The sequence below is a fragment of the Trichoplax adhaerens genome, genomic scaffold (genome assembly GCF_000150275.1).
Source record: "Trichoplax adhaerens TRIADscaffold_3 genomic scaffold, whole genome shotgun sequence".
Classification (NCBI taxonomy): Eukaryota; Metazoa; Placozoa; class Uniplacotomia; order Trichoplacea; family Trichoplacidae; genus Trichoplax; species Trichoplax adhaerens.
The window spans coordinates 8,861,798-8,881,430 of NW_002060945.1; the positions used below are offsets into that span (position 1 = coordinate 8,861,798).

Here is a 19,633-nt window from a genome sequence, read left to right on the forward strand (position 1 = left end):
TCGCTTATTTGTAATATAAAAAAGTTATTAAAACTTTGTATTATTGTTATCATGAATTATAGCAACATAAGCAGCAAGTAAGACAAATACTTGGAGGGTAGGTTTGGAGAATATCACTACTAGTATCTTTGCTAGCTAAAAGCATGATATAAACATTCATGATACGTTACTGTGTCCTATTGACGAGTAGTAACATCAATGAGCTACTGTTGTGATATCATTCCTACAGTGTCTGCCATTAGATTGAATTATTTTTGATAAGATTATATAGAGAGAGAGAGAATTATAAATTGGCAACATTTATGGTTTTCTGTTTTCAGTGTATCATTCAGATTGCCTCATATAGTAAATACCGAATGGAGGATGGACTACGTAATTAAGGTAATGTACTACGCAATAATTTATAGCACGGTTTAACCCATTCAATAAATTGCCATACGATACCTCTATTGTTATCGTACAATTGGTAGAACTAACAGCACCTATAATATTTTACAGACATGCAATTTTCCCTATTTAGACTTTTTCAATTCAATACTATTTGTCAGCAGTAATGATGTAACATTATTTATTGGCTTTACACACATAACAATGTTATAACTATCTGATTTGAAATAGAACAACAGCTTAGAAAAGATAAATGCTATCAATTACACAATCAACTTCAAAGTTGAGGTAAAAAAGTGACTATTGTAAACTGGAAGATTGTTGGAATAATAAATTGAAATTTGTTTCAAATAAGTCCTTTACTTTATTAACTGTAAAAGTGATATCTTGTTAGGATCAGAACGAAAGCCGAAAGGATGTACAATTCTGTTGTAGTGTAGAAGAATTACAGGTATCTTCTTAACTGATTGACCATGACATTATTTTTAGACTCCCTGGTAACAAGTACATTTTATATATTTATCAGGATTTGGTATGGAAATTGAAAGAAGCAGTTAAAGCTGTAGAGAGATTCAGCTAATAAATAATTCTTTCTCAACATTTTATCCGTTTGCGTAAACGAAATTAGACTGTATCTATTACTCCGGTATAAATGTCAACTAATCAGTAGATTTTTTATACTGTATATATATACGAATGCGTACCACAAAAATTTGATAACTTTTTCTTCAGCCCTTCAGCAAATTTATAAATAAATTTCTTATATTTGTTATACAATCTTATGGAATACTTCACATATTTAAAAAGAAATTCTTTAAAATCTCTATAAAAAATTCATTTTCCAATTGTTATCGATATCACAACATGGTTATACATCAGTTTAGTGACGGATATCCATTGGATGGATCTAACTTTAACAAGTTTCTCCATTTAGTTTTTAGGCATTGGACAAATTGTTCCTCATTGCTGTTCGGTAGATTACAATCGTCACCCGAAGTTGTTGCTATGCATTCATTGTATGTTACCTAAGCATTAGAAATTAATTCTATATTAAAATTTAGCAATCTTCGATATCCGTCAACTTCTTACAACTCTTAAGAAAAGCATGATAAAATAAATTACAACTTATGCCGTAGGACTGTAACACACGCATACATCTACTCAATCTATATTATCATGTTACAAAATTACAATACCATAGTTTATGATAGCAAATAATCCCAACTATAGAACGAAAACTCATACGTAAAAAATGTTACCTTTCCATCTCTATTCGACTTTTGTAAGCCATTATAATGATACAATGTAAAACTTTTAGTGAATTCTGAATCACTCTAAAGAAATATAACGAAACATGAGCATTGTATGAAAGACGCTACTAATTATAATAGATGACTTAAGACAACGTCCAGTAAAACTTCTAGCATGAGAGTCCCTTCCCATGCGGACAATATTATCAAGCTCATTAATCTTACCTCTACGCTAGGGAAAAATTCGTTTAAAAAATTTTTGAGTAAAATAATTCCCAGGCTATCTTGATCCAGGCATTTAGCCATATAAGATACACTATGGAATATCATAAAATTTATGACATTTCTAACATTTGAATTAGATGTCATTGTACCATATGTCTCTTACTATTCAATGTCAGTCTCTAGTCCAAGTTCCTCCATTACATTTCCCAGCTTTTCATTAGGAATGAAGCCGTTCTCTAGTTTTTAATTAATACATGAAGCTTTTCAGATTGAGGCTATCGATCTTATACTTTTAGATTATTGTTGTACCAGTTTCGTCGTATTTCAAAAAAGTTCTTATAGCTTCACTCCTAGGATCTTCAGTGCAGGCCAACGAACGATCCTATCAAGAAAAAATTTAAAATGCACAATCAACTAATTATTAACAATATTATTTTATGCTCGACATAGTCCGTTTACCGTCGAAAATAGCACAGTTAGATGTTCAGCACTGCTTAAAATCCAAATAGGATTAGCAGGATTTTTGAGGAAAGATCCTACCTATAAGCATATGACGCATGTTAACGTAATAAAATAAGAAATTATTGCAAAGCATTACAAGTTGCGCATGATACATCAGACATCGCATCGCACATATTAACTTTGTTATCAGATTATTACCTCACAGTATCTAAGATGTTCCATTAGTGATAAGAATCCAATTTGTGGCTGTTTTTGTATACCAAATAGAACTACCATAATTATATAATTAACAAAATAATCTCAATAATGACAATCACTTTTCCAATTAAGTACTGCAAAGTATCTAGAAAATAGCGTGATTAAGTTTTACCTAATCCGTCAATATTTCTAGTGTTATCCCAAATATTAGCGACTGCACTTCCAGTGATCATCAAGTTTATTAAACTCTGGCTGTTGAAAAAATTTTGAGTGTTCATTCAATTTTTGCGTCATATTAAAGTATAAAAGGCTGCGTTAATGGCATAAACTTTTAAGAAATCGTAGATAGGAGAAATATCAAGACCTGCCGTAACCAAAGGTTGGATCGATCAATGGTTCTGCTGTTTCTTCTCTATCATTTTGAATGCTTTCCAAGCCTTTACTCAGAATAACTGAATATAATAACGACAGAACACCAAATTGGCCTTGAAATATCTGCAGTTCATTTCGTATCCATGTTTTAAGTGATTCTGTGTCATTAAATATCCATTGCCTTGATTCGTACAACAGTAATAATTCTGTTACTTTGTAGAATATTAAATATTCATTGCGTAGCAAATGCTCGAAAAAAATGAAGGTACTGTATATTATAGTATATTTCTTATAGCTATTATAAATTCTATACTAATGAAATAAATATACATGTACAGAGATTATCGTTACAGAATACCTTAATTTTAAATGAAAATCTTCAACATTTATAATTTCTTGATTGGTATTAGATTCTAAAAATAAGAAAGAGTCGAAAAATAATCAGGTGTACTTTAAAGTAATAGTGGTATTTTTAATCTTTAAATAACGATTTTATGAATGCAGCATAATTTTAATCTATTACCGTTATCTGTTGAATTTTTGGGCAATGCAACGATAATATAACGATCAACCTGCAGTGATTTAATAATATGAAATATCGCTCCTGCCAGTAATTGATTTACTTCTTCATCTAATAACGAACAAGAAGATAGATGGATGAATTTTAGTTGGTATAGTGTTACATTCAGTTTACATAAAGTGAGAATACGTATATCTGTTTCGATTGTTAGATAATCTCTATATTTGCTTTCTCTTAAATTAATTTTAGAACTTTTATGCATTCAAGTTTTAAATTAATCTATGCGCAATAGTTTTATATAAACTATACCATTTAAATGATTCCATGATATATCTCCGCTAGTTTTTTCTCTAAATAGTAGTTCTAGTAAGATATTTGCCTATTAACGTGATAAAATTTTGATATTCAAATGTGTTAGATCAATAGAATAGAAAATAATATATTAGTTGAAAAGTTTAATTGAACTTTTTGATTGTATTTCTAGTATTAAAATATGAATTTTTTTACATAAGTGCTTACAGCTACTGTAATAAGGAGTCTATATTACTCTCAATCCTAAGAATATATCATTGGGAGTTTAAGAAAGTCTTAGGATCGAGTGTAACATTTATTTTTTGAAGAATATACGTCTGTATTCTTAAATTACTACTACTGCATAACACCTGTATATATATAATAGTTAATGACTATTTAAACGTAATTACAGAAGAGCAAGATTTAGGGAGTGACATTGTTATCTTTCCTTGATGTTAATCTATTCCGCCATTCAATTAATTGCAGCAATGATTGCAGTAGCATATAAACAGATTAGTTTCTCTTTACCTGAACTGCAGTAATAATCGCGCAAGGACCACCATGATGTTGGATTAAAGCGCTAGGTTCATGCTGGCTGAAAGTGAAACCTGTGAGATATTGATATAACATTATGCATTATGCGTTAGTTAATTAATATTATTGCTCCTCGATAGTGATCAAAGAAGAGAGAGGATAGACGAGCTATCTAGTTAGGATGGAGTATACTTAGATTGTAATCAAATGGCACTAAAATTGAAAAATTGTACTTTTTCAACCTACGAATGTACTGCATTATACAGTATGTGGTAGAAGTATGGTTCAACAATAACCATAGAATTAAAGACATCTAGTTTTAGTTAAACTTATATCCGCAATTATAGCGAACGGATTCACGCCATGACATTCGTACAGTACATCATTGTGACAGGTTGAAGGCAAAAGAATGGTAATGGAAATTAATGTTGATTTCTGTTTCAGTAGCTCACTGCTGCTTAACATGCACACTGCTCGGACACTGAATACAATCTAAATACGATATCCTATAACACAATATTACTGTGAATGCACATTAGAATGCAAGCCTTGACACCAATGGTGGAAAATAAGGGCTGTATTTGCTTACAATCTAAATATGACATCCTCTTTAATATATAAGATGACCGTGAATGCAGGTAGAATACAAACCTTGACACCAGCGGCGAAAAATAGAGGGCTGTATTTGTTTACCCCACACTATTTCAATTACTGCTGGTAAGACTTCAATTGGAAAGCTATTATGAATTGATGATAACGATAAGCCATTTTCGGGTTGGTTTGCCATGGCAATCAAGTATTACCGTGAGCCAAACTGAAGATAGAAAAAGTTAAGGCCAGTAAATAGCAGCAGCGTAGCCAATATTTTCGAGCACTGATAGGCACAGTGTTGCTCTTGTTGAAATACGGATAGAATGGAGGATAGCAAGATTTCACGTAAGATTCTTTCTTGACTTTTATTTTACTTCGATGGATTTTAAGCAAGGATTTATGCTAGCATTCTTATGTCCAAATTGCTCGAATTAGAAAGTGGCTAGAAGAAGGATAACAAGACCAGGCATAAGATTCTTTACGATACTTTCAATCAAGGTTCGTCCAAGAATTGAATACAGTTAAGTATCTCTATCTTGACAATTCAGTAGAATGATACCGTACTATTACTAATTGTATGGAATTAATGATTAATGGAGATTAAAGAGATGATTCTACAAGATTTAATTTACCAATTTCTTCATCAATCGCTTCGCCATTAAGAGCCAAGGCGTTCATTCATCGAATGTCTCTAGTCCAGTCCAGTCTATCGTATAAAGTGGTTGGATTATTACTAGAGGAAATGACTGGTCATTTAGCAGTACATGATACAGTATAGTACTATACCAGTTTGGTCATTTTTGCCTCATTGATAGTATACGCTACCGTTGAAACCGTATAACTATACTATAGAAAATCAATCAAACAGGCTAATTTCTCTTTCTTATTTGAACTGTAGTCCTGTAGGGAATAAGGATATTAATTATGTCGAGCTCGATAGTGCAAGGTATAGAGGAGAATATCAGGTATATTTGCTTTTACAATTTTCAGACTTGATGCTCACCATGCTCGCTACAGTTGATAGGGTTGCTATGACTTGCATTATGATAGAATAAATCAATCTGCAGCTTATGGATAGAATAACTTGATCTACGAACGTATATGTTCATCTTGGCATAGACCCGAATTACTCATGGTAGTATTGAGACGTGTATGTAATATCATGATCTGTATTAGAATTAGATGTTTTTAGATTTAATGTTAGCGCTATGTAAGATCGGTCGCGAGACCGTTGTTTAGCTGTGCTGATTGAATTCTGATTGATCACATCGCAAGCCGAGGATTATATATATATATATGTAATTATCTACTTAGAGCGAGATGAAGCTGTGAGGCCAAGGCGAACCTGATTGGCCCTGAAAGACCAAATCAAGAGTCAAGAGGATGAAAACAAGGCACGATTAGCGACAGCCAAAGTTTATAGTAACATGTTAATAAATGTTAATCCAGTTATGGGAATCTTTGTGTTAGAGATTTGTCCAAAATACGTTGACAAACCACGAAGACCTGAATGGTATAAAGGGTCTTGGAGGGAGAGCTAAAGTAGCCTCTCAGATCTGCTAAGTCAAGAATACTAGACGACTTTTTTACTATTGGTTATAGTCTCTTTTATTGCTAATATCCTATAACCTTTTAATACTGTAATAAAGTTATCACGATGTTCGGTCTCGACATCATTGTGAACAGTAGTCTAGAATAGCTTAGAAGTAACTATTATTAATACACGCATCAAGGGATACTTTTAGTAATCCACGACTTGATCGTGAAGACTCCAACAAAGATAAAAAATACAGTATTCCAAGGGATACTATTCATCTTTCATTTTTGTTTATTGAGGATAGGCCATCCTAGGCACAGTGAGTACTTGTCTACAATAAGAAAAGTCTTGTTATCGTTGTGAAATAAACCCAAGTACTTACTGTACGTGTTTATAATTCTGGACAATACTTAAAAAGATAACCAATTTCAACATCCCTACATCCTGTAGATTTACATGGTCGTATAAAAAAAGGTCATTAACATATACATATTTATAATCTGTTGAAGATATTCTTAAAAAGGATGTGTAAATAGTTTCAATAGAATACACAATACAGCCATTTTAAATGCTCTCTACAGAGATTCACATACCTCTTACGAGTTTCAAATAAATTTCTAAATTATAATTATTATGGTCATAAATTAGTATACCTATAGCATTAGAACGCAATACAGAAATGTCATAATCTTTTTTCGATCTTATGCCAGTAATAACTTGGGATAATATGCAGCAATATTGAAAATAAGTCACTGTGCAGTGGGTAATGTGTCTAGTTGTAATGTAAGAGTCTATCATGAGTTCATTCTGCAGCATAACTTGAACTTATTTACTTCAATGAAGTCACGTTAAACGCAGAATCTAAATTTTATGCTAAGAGATGGATTAACCCTAATTTCGTTACGTGTACATGTCTAACGGTATTGACTATTGACAAAATATTAAAATGTATTATTTGAAATCCTTATTAGGATGCTCGATCATATACATATGGATAGGCTGTGTTTGTCGGAATAAAAACGACTAAAAATGAAGTCGAAAGTTATCAAAGGCGTACTATAAGTTGATAATGTAAAGTTATATTGTAATTAAAAATAATAACAATATAGAAACATGTAATTGTGCATGAATCTTCTATTTTTTGGAAAAGATAGGTAAAACTCAACGTTGCCTACTGATTCCATATGAAGGCCAGAAGACTTTCGGTACATCCATTTACTATAAGACAAGCTATTAAAATCGGATATTATATATTTGATCGTAAACGATGAGGAATTGATTACATTTCTAAGTGCAATTATCTATATAAGGCAGTAGAATCGCAAAGTCCAATAACGATGCAGCTTGATAATTAATATAATGTTCTTTCTATAGGCATAACAACTGATAAATATAACTCAACTTTTACTTCCTTCGATATGGCCGCGTAAAAAATATCTTGCTTTCGACTAAAGGTGATTTAGAGAAAGAACTCATACGCTAAATTTTTCGTTCTCGTTCAACAAATTCATATAAAAAATCGTATATATTTTGTAGTCCCTTGAGAAATCCTTCATCAGGACCTTCATAAGGAGGCAATTTATGGAGCAACCTATCACAAGTTGTGTGAGCCAAATCGATTATACGAATATCAATGTCAGCCTTGTTGGTGCGATTCTTACCTGGGCTATCCAGCTGGCCCTCGTAGATGAAAAGTAAAGAACTGGAGAAAAATCGGTAACCACGGTGTTCCTCTATAACTTGTTTCATTTCTTTTAGTCTTTGCAGAAAGTCAATGCAAACGTCGACTCGCAATTTGTCAGTACCATTGCAAAGAAATTCATATAAATGATGTTTAAAGCCCTCAACAGATAATGATCGGCAGTAATATTTATCACGACGACGGAACGCTCTTTCTGCTTCGCTATAGATCTATTAGCACACAATGGTATTTTTTAGTATTCTTTAATGCAGGAAAATTATTACGTTTTATACCGTAGTGTACATACGACTTATCTATTATTCAATCAGTGGTAATTTGAAATATTCTACTAATAAAGTAGTATTATTTAATCATGATTTTCATACTTGATCAAAATAACGCTTGTAAATGTTATCTCTTAGCATTAATCTAAAGCTTATTGGCAACTATATAATTCAATATGATAAACAGGATAAGATTTGTTGTCAATTCCTACCTGCATGCCACACATACGAACACCTAATTTGCTGGAGGTTGTACTTTTAGTCCTTTCCATTTGCTTCTGAGCTTTTACGCTGGAAGCAGTATCTCCATGCTGTCTTGTGCCCATTTTAAGATCTAAGATGCAAGGATTGATAAATTTGGAGGATACATTCTCTAAAAGAATGTATGCTGAATCTTCAGTTAAGCAAATATCATTATGGTAATGATAAACGTTGATTATAATTGATCAGTTAAGCTGGTAACAAGGACGGGCTACGAAAGATTGGAAAGTTTCTAAAAAATTTCTAAGGATACATTCTAACTTGTCAGTATCTGCGAGACCTTGTGAGCTACACTCTGGTCCTTTACTAGTGGTCTGTTGATTGATTTCTACATTTGAATGGAGTGCAATAGGTAATTACGAATAGGTTGATCCATTTCAATTGTTATAACAGGTTATTCATATGTAGAACAGTTAGGATAAATTACGACTAGCCAATCTCTTTTTTCGAATAATTACCTTTGTCACTTTTTGATGTATCGCAAGATTCTTCTTTCTTATAGATATCATTGACGATCCTAAATAGAACAACAATGATGTTGATATAGCTAAGATTGGAAACTCTTGTGGATTATTTATGATGATATGATACAAGGTGATTACTACTCTATACGTATACATGAAAGTGATTCAATCATTTTGAATACTAGTTATTTATACAATATTTGGAACGTCTCTACTAATTGAATCAATGGCAATGAACAAGACGATCAAGATGTTGGCTGATACAGTGTTGATAATATCAATAGACACTATACGAGTTATTTAAAGCAAATTGATGCACATCGCTTGTAGTAGCGATGAGAAAAGTAAGTACTGTGTATAATCTTACTCAGGCGAGAAATATTCTTTTGTAAAGTCCAAGTCTGTAGCAGATAAATCAGCTTCTGTTACTCGATAAGCACGTATTCTTTCTTCATCTTTCATATCAATTTTTACGATACCTGTCCAATGTAAAGATTTCATGTTGAAACATAAAAGACGATGACAAGAAAACGTTATTCAATATCTAGATGAGCCAATGTATGAGTGTATATCCTCATAGTGTACATGTATGTTAAAAGAGTGTAACAATTCATTACTTTTGTCAATCATACTAAAAGAAAAGTCATATACAGCAACAGCATTTTGAAATGGACGCTTATACAATAGTACAGTATTGAAGTAGGATGACTGTAGGTAAGTAGGTATAGCAACATGATGGAAAATTTGTTTCTGCTGTTGAATTTTGAGTCAATCCATTACTGTCCAATGTCCATTGGCGGACTATGCATCTCTTTAGTAGTAGCTATACTCGTATATTAAGTCAATATGTTCAATTTGCAAACTTGAAGCGTATGAAAGCTGATTATGCAGTTTACTGAACTTTAAGCTGTTTCTAGACAGGTAAGTATATTTACGTCACAAGATCATGACTGTAGCCAACAGAGTGAAAGGTTGTGGTATGGATAGGATTGCAAGATGAATTTTGCAGTTTCAGGATTTGAAATTATTGTACTGTATACAGGTAAGCATAGGAGTTTTAAGTTTAACATCATTTCAACAGCTGAGTGAGTAGAAGATGCAGCCATTGTGAAGATGACTATACTGCTGTCTATACGAGTAGAATGAGTCGATGGCACATCGTATTTTAAGAATCATTTGGTGGATCATCCTGAGTTGCATCTCTTGCATAACAGTAGTTGGACTGATATCCTGTCAAGGTATCCATCCACCTGTACGCTGTCTATTACTCCATACGAATATTGACTGTATTTTTCCGAGCATAGTCTACGGCGTATGATGGAAATGTCGATTACTGTCAATGGTCGTTTGATACAGCAAACATGGTGGCGGCTAAGACGTTGCTTTGGACCTTTAATGAATCAATCGGCAGTTCTACTGTAATAAAAAGTATCGCATGGAAGTTGCAGATTAAAGTCCTACTGGAGTCTACTTCAAACATACGCGTCAATATCCTATGACTATTTTAGTTGTTCTCTCTCCATAAGTCGTCCTCAGTTGAGCTAATTGTTCAATGCACCTTTATAATCTGGTATAAAAGATCGCAAGGAATTTTTTAATCTTTTATAGAAATAAAACTCTCGCGGCAATAACGCTTTACATATCGTCGTTTCATCGAACAAATATATCGTGTTATGGCCACCAACTCGATGGAAAAATTCGTTCACGATCGTGCCTGAGCTTGGACTTTCTCCTGCATCCATGTTGGCTGACTTTGAATCACTAGGATAGAACTCTACAGTATAATTTATTCATGATAATTATTAGCTTATAATAATGTAATAAAATAAAATAAAATAATAATATGGATCGTCACTGTCACTGCATACGCCTCACTACAAGAGTACTGTACGTCACGCCTCTAGGAATGTACTTTACAGTGTACAGTACTGTCATGTACACTACATTATACTGTAGGGAGTCACGTATTACAACTCCGTTCAATCATGATAGTGCGCATGGTCCATGGACTGCTACAGGGCAGGACAGGAAACTCTATTCGGACGGCCGGACATTTTCACGACTAGTGATACACTGTACAGTGTACAGTGTATCACTACTATACTATACAGTACACTACTATTAATGACAATTATTCGCAATCATGATAGTGCGCATGGTCCATGGACTGCTACAGCCTACAGGGCAGGACAGGAAAACTCTACTCGGACGACCGGACATTTTCACGAGTACACTGTACACTAGTGTACAGTACTATTCGTCTATACCATACACTAGTATTAGTGACAATTATTAGCAATCATGATAGTGCGCATGGTCCATGGACTGCTACAGCCTACAGGGCAGGACAGGAAACTCTACTCGGACGGCCGGACATTTTCACGACTAGGGTAGACACTGTACTATACTGTACTATACAGCAATACTGTACTGTACATTGCAAACATTTCTAATCGTGCTGTGCAATTCAGGAATTTTATTTCAAATAAAATACTAGTTGAAATCTATTCTATTTCACTTCGCTCTGCATGAAAGTAGTGATATAAAATCATGAATTTTCTATAGAAATGATGAAGAAAAATAGACACGGAAGATCGCATAGTAAGTAGCTCAAGAAATGCCTATGTCATGACTACTGTGTACTGTGTAGTAGCCCAAAATGCGCGGTAGAAATGGAGTAGAGTACAGTCAACATGGAGCGATACTTGACCCAAGAGAAGAGATTGTAAAGCAACAAGAACATGATGCTGTAGTCATTGTGGGCAGCTTCTGTGTATTTATCATGGCCTCAAAATGAGGCTTGTCATTTAGTCCACAACAACATGCTGTACTGTCTGTAGTACTGTCTACACTGTCTGGGTAGAAGCGTAGAACAATGCTGTACAATATTGAGTTTATTTACAGTGTAGTTGAAGAGTTGATTGAGTTCCATTCACCAGCAAGAATAATGTGTACACTGTACAGGAATCGTCGGCTTCCATTTTTGCAATACTGTATGTATACTGGAAGAGTGGAAGGACATTTTCCGCTTGTCTTTCTTTGAAGTACTAGTACACTTTTCCCAATCAATCATGATACAATAGAGCACAAAGGAATTTACTGGCACGTTCACTAGGAAGAGCAATGATTTATCACTACTATTGCGCATGGAGAATTCTGAGCAAGCATTTTCCGTCCTTTCAATTCAATTCAATTTTATTTTAATACAGTTCTCCTTTTCCCTTTTCTCATCATGGCAAAGATTTCCTGGCAAGTCCCACAGCCATTCTGGATGGTGCATCTCCATACTGTACTCATGTCCATCTGTCCACGACGTAGAGTGTACACTGTACAGTAGTACAGTACAACTGTACAGTACTGTGAGTCTGTGAGCATGTGGACTTGTACTGTACCTACAGTATGTACACAGTGTACTGTACACTGAGTAGTCTGGAGATGGTCAGTACTACACGCTTATTTTCTCTTTACATATAGAAAAAGGAAAAAAATACAACTGGAATGAAGGTAAAAATACCGTACTTTAGACCAACATGGAGCTACAACTGTTGATGCAAGAATTGTCAAGGCACATAGCAATAATTTGGAATTTCTATCTACTTTGAAATCTTACTGTAAAATGTCCAGAATGAATCAACGTGCCGAACTGGACCCATTACGGTCCCGACTCGTCTCGTACAGTACTGGACGAGTGTACGATCGACTACAGTCATGTGACTCTTGACGTACAGTGTGACGTCACTAGGGAGTGTCCTGATAACGTTGGCAAACACGGTTAAGGTACGCTCACACGATGAACTTTACTAGACATTTGACCACTTTCAATCTGGCATCCTCGACACTGACTGGATATCTGACCACTTTCAATCTGGCAGTCTTGACACTGGTGCAAGCTATTGCGCAAGCGTCCCTCTTCAGCAATCCCTACTGTACTATACTGTATAGAACATATATGCGCGACGCCCACAACTGACCAGAACAGTTGGTTGATGGCGCTTTGATGACCATTTCGTCTCCAAGCCAGTGGCCATTGCCGATTGGAATAGCTTAAAAATCATTGATCGTGCCCAAAAGGAAAGAGGAAAAACGCTCTTGGCATCGATTCTAGACTAAATACCAATACTACTATCCTTCTACTGGGTAGTAATGGTAAAGAATTGAAGGAAAAAAACAGCCCAAAACAAAGCCATTGCCTTGCTTGACTGACAGCATTGAAAAAGTCTTACTCAAGACGCAGTTGCCACGACTACAAGTTGTGGCCTAGTCCAATTCTTGCCGCTATCGAGAAGAGCTCCACGCTCATCCACAACATTTTAACTACTGAAATTGATGATTTAAACCTTGATATCAAGGAGTTTTCTACAAGAATCGACCAAGTTGAAAAGATCATGATGGATACAGAAACAAGAATCGATTTAGTCAAAGAGGAGAAGGAAACGTCAGATCAAACGGTCATCTTGCAACAATTCCCTCATCAAGTTGGTGGCCATAATTGTATCCTGATGTACGATCCATTCACCGTTTGTAAGCTTTTGACCATCCTTGAATTATCCTTTTATAAGGAGATTCCTCATTCCTTAGAGCCATTTCTCCCTAGATACTTAGGTATGAGAGAGTGCGATGTTATGCTATTCATTCAATGCACGCTATCTTGATCAATCAGGATGTTGACAAGGATTGCATACGCTCGTAAGGGAGATAAAATACCAGCTGTACTGTCAAAGTAGCAAAGCTAGATGGTACAATACTTTATTCGACGTCGATAGGATTGCTTTAGACAGTTACAACCACAATAGATGATTACAAGTGATTTCAATTCACGATACAAGGCATAGTCGAGTTGGATTTTACATCAATTGCAACAGCTACAACGTTGAATCAGCTTTAAAAGAGTACATTGAAGCCTTATTTTATTTCATCAAGCCCGTTGAGACTGGCGCCGAGCTGGTCCCTTATTCTCCCTCCCCCTCCTAAAAAATACAATGCATAGTCATTACATACTGTACTGTCTACCATGATGGGACTTGCATGCTTAATGAACTCTACAAATTACTACATTATAAAGCCAGAAATCAATATTATAATATCAACTATTCAATATTGACTATAGAAGACGTAATTTAGTGGATTGGACATCAATTGTAACCCTTACAATTTTCCTATCACTTCAAAATATTGCAATCAACAATCATTCCAGCCTAGTTGGCAGCGCAAAATCTACTGTACTAGTATTCTGCAATGGACGAAAAACGTTGCCTATTCAAAATTGTAACGAAATGAACAATGATAACATAGTACAGTACTCTACATCAGCGCCTTTTTCCACATGATCAAGGCAATGTTTGACCTTGTTTATGGCTCTACAGTAGTTGGAGAGATAGAGGTAGCCCATATTTATAGTTGAATCAATTTACTGTATTGATTGAAAAAAGATTCTTTTCATGGTTACATTGCCTATATTATTGGATGATTTGTATTTATGGTAAATTTATAGTTAGTAAAGTATTGTATATTCCTTTCAACTCGGTACTTATCGTACTAGATACAACTCTTAGCCAAACAATTTATCCATTCAAATTGATTTTATTCACTATTCTATGGCTTAAAAATTGAAAATAAAATAGGATAGTTGTATTGACTGTAGGTCAATTTATCTAGTGTGAGATAGTCCTATTAAAGTGAAACGCTATCGCTATATCCTTGAAGATGGACTGTAGAAGGCATGCACTATTCCAAGTCAATATAGTAGAGAGACATTGGATTTCCTGTATTACTATGGATGGCGACATACATACTTTAGTGATAGTATTTTAAATTAGGATTGCTAGACGGGTATTAAACTACTGTAATATACGCGTAGTTCATAGAATTATTGTTTCCACCCCTATCAGGAATTCCTTGCAAACACTTTCTAATCATTGAATGATAACTTGTATAGCATAGTTGGTTGGTGTACAATCCATGAGATCATTTTACTACACTACTTTCAAAAGTAGTTTAAGCTGCAATTTTGATAAAACCAAATCTTACTTCTTTTACTTTAGTTACTATTCAATGGTATTCATCATTGGTCATAAATCCATTCTTGCCATTACCGATCGCTCAAAGTACAGAATAGACTTAATATAATGAATGTACTATTTTTGCCTATTCTTCTAGGTGTAATAAATGTCCTACTCGAAAATGATGTCGAGGGGAAAGCCATTTTTCGAGCTTATCGCCTCAGTTCTGATGAGATTGACCATCAAATAATGACTCAAGTTGATACTGACGAAGAAATCAAGTAAATAATTATAGTACATAATTTATATCGCTATGAATAATTTAAAAATTCAATGATTGCCTTCTAGGTACCCTAATAGATTAGGTATCAAAGTTATAGAGAAGAGTATAATGCTATAGGCTTTTAAGGTCCTAATTATTCAATATCAACATTTTATATCGACACGTATCAATTGTATCTCTTTTAGAAATATAGGAAAGTAATCATTGATCGTCTTGATTTACTATATAGTGGGTAGTACTTTGAGAGATTAGATTGTATCCTCATAACAATTTCAGCACTAACCCTATAATCTCCGTACAATAAATACAATTTACATAGATTGTCATAAAGCGCAAATCAATGTACTTTGTCGTGCAGTTTATAGTACAGGAACTTGACTGCACAATTTGTAACATCAGTGATCGATCATCATTACTGCCGAAAGAAATATCTAGTATGAGCATAATTACAGTAGACTATCGATTATATAAATCTTTCAATAATCCGAGTTGTGTCGCCAACGTTTTACAGCAATAAGATTTTCTATCAATTGCTAAGCACTAAGCCATCACTTGTTAACAACACTAAAATCAACTGATTATATGGTATAATCTAAAGACTGTAATTAATGACAAGCTTAATAATGGTCGCTTCTGAGTTGTCTTTATCTTACAATTCGATGCTAATCACTTTTTTCTGTCGTCATTTATAGAGTGAACTTTGCCAAGGCAAATTCACATGTAAATAATGGGCCTTCCAAGATTCAATCTGAAGGTTAGAAAACGATTGATGTAGTCACAATTATACTTTCTTTTCTCTCGAGTAGTCCCTGCAATGACATCTAATTATTTTACAATCCCTCATGAATAGAAACGGAAGAATAAAAATTGACTGATATGACTTAATGTAGCAGTTATCTGTTGAGATAGGATGATAGATTAATATTCATTTATACGGCATGCATTGCACTCCAGTAGCTTCTGAGTTATTGAATGAAAGAACATAACTTGTATACTACAGTATAACGAAGAGAGGTTGAAATTGTCGTTAATGTTTTATGTAGTAGTAGAGTCAAATTTAATAGAACTTAAAAAAATGGTAGATATAAGGTTTTAATTAAAAGAAACTTCACAGTATACGCGTATACAATGAATTAAAACTAAATTTTTCTTTGGTTATGTTCCAACCATCGATTCCGGTTTAATTTCTATTCTTCCAATAATATCGCTAAAACTATTATTTTACATGGATCAAGTAAAGGCTAAAGGCTAATTGTCATATGTTGATTGTTGTCTTTTAATCTTTAGGTCCTATTAGCCCTTGTAACAGTAAATATTATAGGAAACAAGTTAAAGTGATGAACAATGATGAATCGAAATGTACGCAAATTAATTATCAATTAATGATTCCATTAATGATCAACTTCTAGCCTCGTATTATTTATCTTAATTTTCTAGTAGAACTATCTCTTCTTAATACATTATCAATCAACGAACTAATTTGTTCCATCAATTTATACTTTTCTCCCTTGTATCAATAGTATTTATTCTATTAGAGAATGTTGTTCAGCCATTTCGTTGTCCTTGTATACTTGACCTTAAAATTGGAACTTGGAATCAAAAACTGAATATACTGAAAAGTCGTTCTGAAGATGAATATAATAAAGTATCAACCATTAGACTTGGTGTTCGCTTAGGTGGAATGCAGGTACAGTTGTAGAATTTGATATAAATAGCCTATGATTATAAAGTAATCGGGTAAGTCATGTATTTCTCGTAAATATTCTTACTTTATTTATTAATACTAATGATTAACTAATAAATTGATAGTTATAAATATATCTTATTAATATGCAATGTTCATAACTTCTTGCATGATAAAAACAAAATCAAATTTATTGTATCGACTGTATGTATATACGAGTATACTAAAAGATCTTAAATTATTAAGAATGCGCAATTATTGGAGGAATTACTTTATTGAAACGAGTACAGTATAAATCGTACGGTAACTGTTTGATTCTTTGTACTGCCCTTTCACCTTTTACATTGGACTATACTGTACTTTAATGGATTAATATTGGCTATTATTTACTTTGTACTGTCAGATATCTACGTGCTATAATATTAAATACCAATTAACTTTATGTATAAAAGAAGAGACATATAAAATAGCTTTAAAATATGTATGCTGATAGAAAATATTACATTAACAGATACTTGTGCAATTTCAAAGTCAAATCTACATAATTTATAATATTGTACAATGCAATGCGTTTGATTTTCTGCTCTACTATTACGTAGGGCGCTAACTTTTAGATTACTATATCTTAGATTTATGTCAACTTATTAATTGTCCAACTTATAATCTATTGTAGACCTACAATGTGACCGATAAAAAATTTTCCTACTTTGACAAATACTTTGGTAAAACATTGGATTTAGTTGGTTTGAAGCGAATGTTATACCAATATTTTGATAATGGCATTACCTTTCAACATGATATTTATAACCAAATGTTGAAAAAGCTACAGTTGCTGAGAAAACGAATTGCGCTAGAAGATTGTTTTCGATTTCGATTTCGAGGTTGTTCCATTTTGCTCATTTATGAAGGTTATTGTAATGATAATATCAACGGTAACACAAATGTAGATGCACGTTTGATCGATTTTTCTCATACGATATCAAATAAGTTAAACTATAACCCTAATCAGCAACTTAACGGGGAATTGATAGGTCCTGATAATGACACTCTTAAAGGATTAGATAATTTATTGACATTTTTCATGGAACTCTCTCCATCACCTCAAATTTCTTAATCTGAATGATTTAAATCAATTTTCTACTTCGAGCATTTTTCAACAACATGCTTATTTAGGGATCATTTTTATCTTTCATTTTAATTGTATTATATAATCCACTAACGTTAATACATGTTATTATTTAGTATTGTCTTTTAAATGTACACATATATCGGAATTATATGCATTGAAATACTCGTATTTATTGAGGAGAAATTGTCATGATTTCAATTCTTTCACATGCATCAACTATCAAATATTTTTTAAATTATGTAGTATATTATCGATATAAATAATCACAAATTTATCAAAGATAGAGTAAATTGTACATTTTAGTGATTCATGCTATTAAGGTACAGTATATGTTCATGAAATTTTGTTACCAATTTTATATTATAGAATACTAACCCGAAAGGAACAAATACCATATATTAAGTTAACGATGCATACACTATTGCATAATTTAGTTTATAGTTTAACGTCGTAAATTGCCTAATAAGCCACACATTAGGATTTGGGCTGTATCTATCTTAAATAGGACTATTGTAATAATAATGATTAAACTGGCTGTGATATAGGTCATGAAACGGTCGCTATTTTGATATTTACTGTTATGTAATACTGTTATTACGACGGTGATAAACTTACGTAATTATAACATAATTAATCAGATAACCTTTACAAATAATTGATTAATTATACAGTATGATATCTTGTAGTACTATCAGGTCATTACCAATAATCAACAATAAAAACTGAACTGTTTTCTGTAAAGTATGATGTACGATCAACTTCGGTTTATACTAATAATGCAGCATTTACTGCATACTTATATATTAATATCATCGAGTCTAACTAGCATTACCATTGACTGAAATTACTACATCTATACTGTATAACTACCTCAATATGATGTTGTAATATGTTTGAGGGTAATGTAATAATCGTGTAGAATCAGATATTGCATGCCGTATCTGTGATTATTAACTACATTATATACTATAACGTTAGGCCGTCTACAATTTTAAAATTACTGCTATCGTTCTATAATGGATAAAATACAATATCGACACAGTTGAGTACTGCAGCGAACAGTTACCATTAGTGGTTACAACGCTTTACAAACACATCACTTTAATAGAAATTTCCATTTCAATACTTCACGTGTACTATCACAAATTTTAACATTACAACATAACACATCAATATAATATTACATGCTATCTATAAAAGAATAGAGACATCGAACTAAGTTCAGCTTAGATTTCAGAAATCTCATTTAGCTCATAATTAAATTAAATCATTACATAAAAGTCGCACGTAGAAAAGCATGCTCATTCCTATACGTACAGTATATCATCAGCACAGATGACGATTTGTAATAACTCGAAACAATAATTAGTAGTATAAGTATGATTGTGCTTATTAAAATGTTTCTATGTATTTACATCATTCATATAAACATAATTTTTACGGAACAGTGTCAAATTGTTAAAACACCACATATCTAA

At 33.2% G+C, this 19,633-nt stretch overlaps 3 protein-coding genes across 3 annotated transcripts; 1 reads left to right on the plus strand and 2 right to left on the minus strand.

Moving 5' to 3' along the window:
- Positions 1–1,262: 1,262 nt before the first annotated feature.
- TRIADDRAFT_55019 (uncharacterized protein) lies at positions 1,263–5,029 on the minus strand (the record flags this gene model as incomplete). Its single annotated transcript, XM_002111220.1, has 14 exons — positions 1,263–1,412; positions 1,647–1,721; positions 1,863–1,953; positions 2,026–2,098; positions 2,172–2,244; positions 2,322–2,402; positions 2,523–2,593; positions 2,695–2,774; positions 2,887–3,075; positions 3,253–3,307; positions 3,418–3,525; positions 3,724–3,793; positions 4,237–4,316; positions 4,894–5,029. 14 exons carry the CDS (start codon positions 5,027–5,029, stop codon positions 1,263–1,265), a joined length of 1,332 nt encoding a protein of 443 aa, XP_002111256.1.
- Positions 5,030–7,849: 2,820 nt separating this feature from the next.
- Positions 7,850–10,802, minus strand: TRIADDRAFT_55020 (uncharacterized protein; the record flags this gene model as incomplete). Its single annotated transcript, XM_002111221.1, has 6 exons — positions 7,850–8,281; positions 8,548–8,729; positions 8,850–8,924; positions 9,055–9,113; positions 9,428–9,539; positions 10,619–10,802. 6 exons carry the CDS (start codon positions 10,800–10,802, stop codon positions 7,850–7,852), a joined length of 1,044 nt encoding a protein of 347 aa, XP_002111257.1.
- A 2,646-nt stretch (positions 10,803–13,448) lies between these two features.
- TRIADDRAFT_55021 (uncharacterized protein) lies at positions 13,449–18,140 on the plus strand (the record flags this gene model as incomplete). The annotated part of the gene is made up of 6 exons (XM_002110671.1): positions 13,449–13,662; positions 15,217–15,340; positions 16,035–16,096; positions 16,630–16,701; positions 16,863–17,029; positions 17,700–18,140. The coding sequence occupies 6 exons, from the start codon at positions 13,449–13,451 to the stop codon at positions 18,138–18,140; spliced, it is 1,080 nt and encodes a 359-aa protein (XP_002110707.1).
- Positions 18,141–19,633: the final 1,493 nt, after the last annotated feature.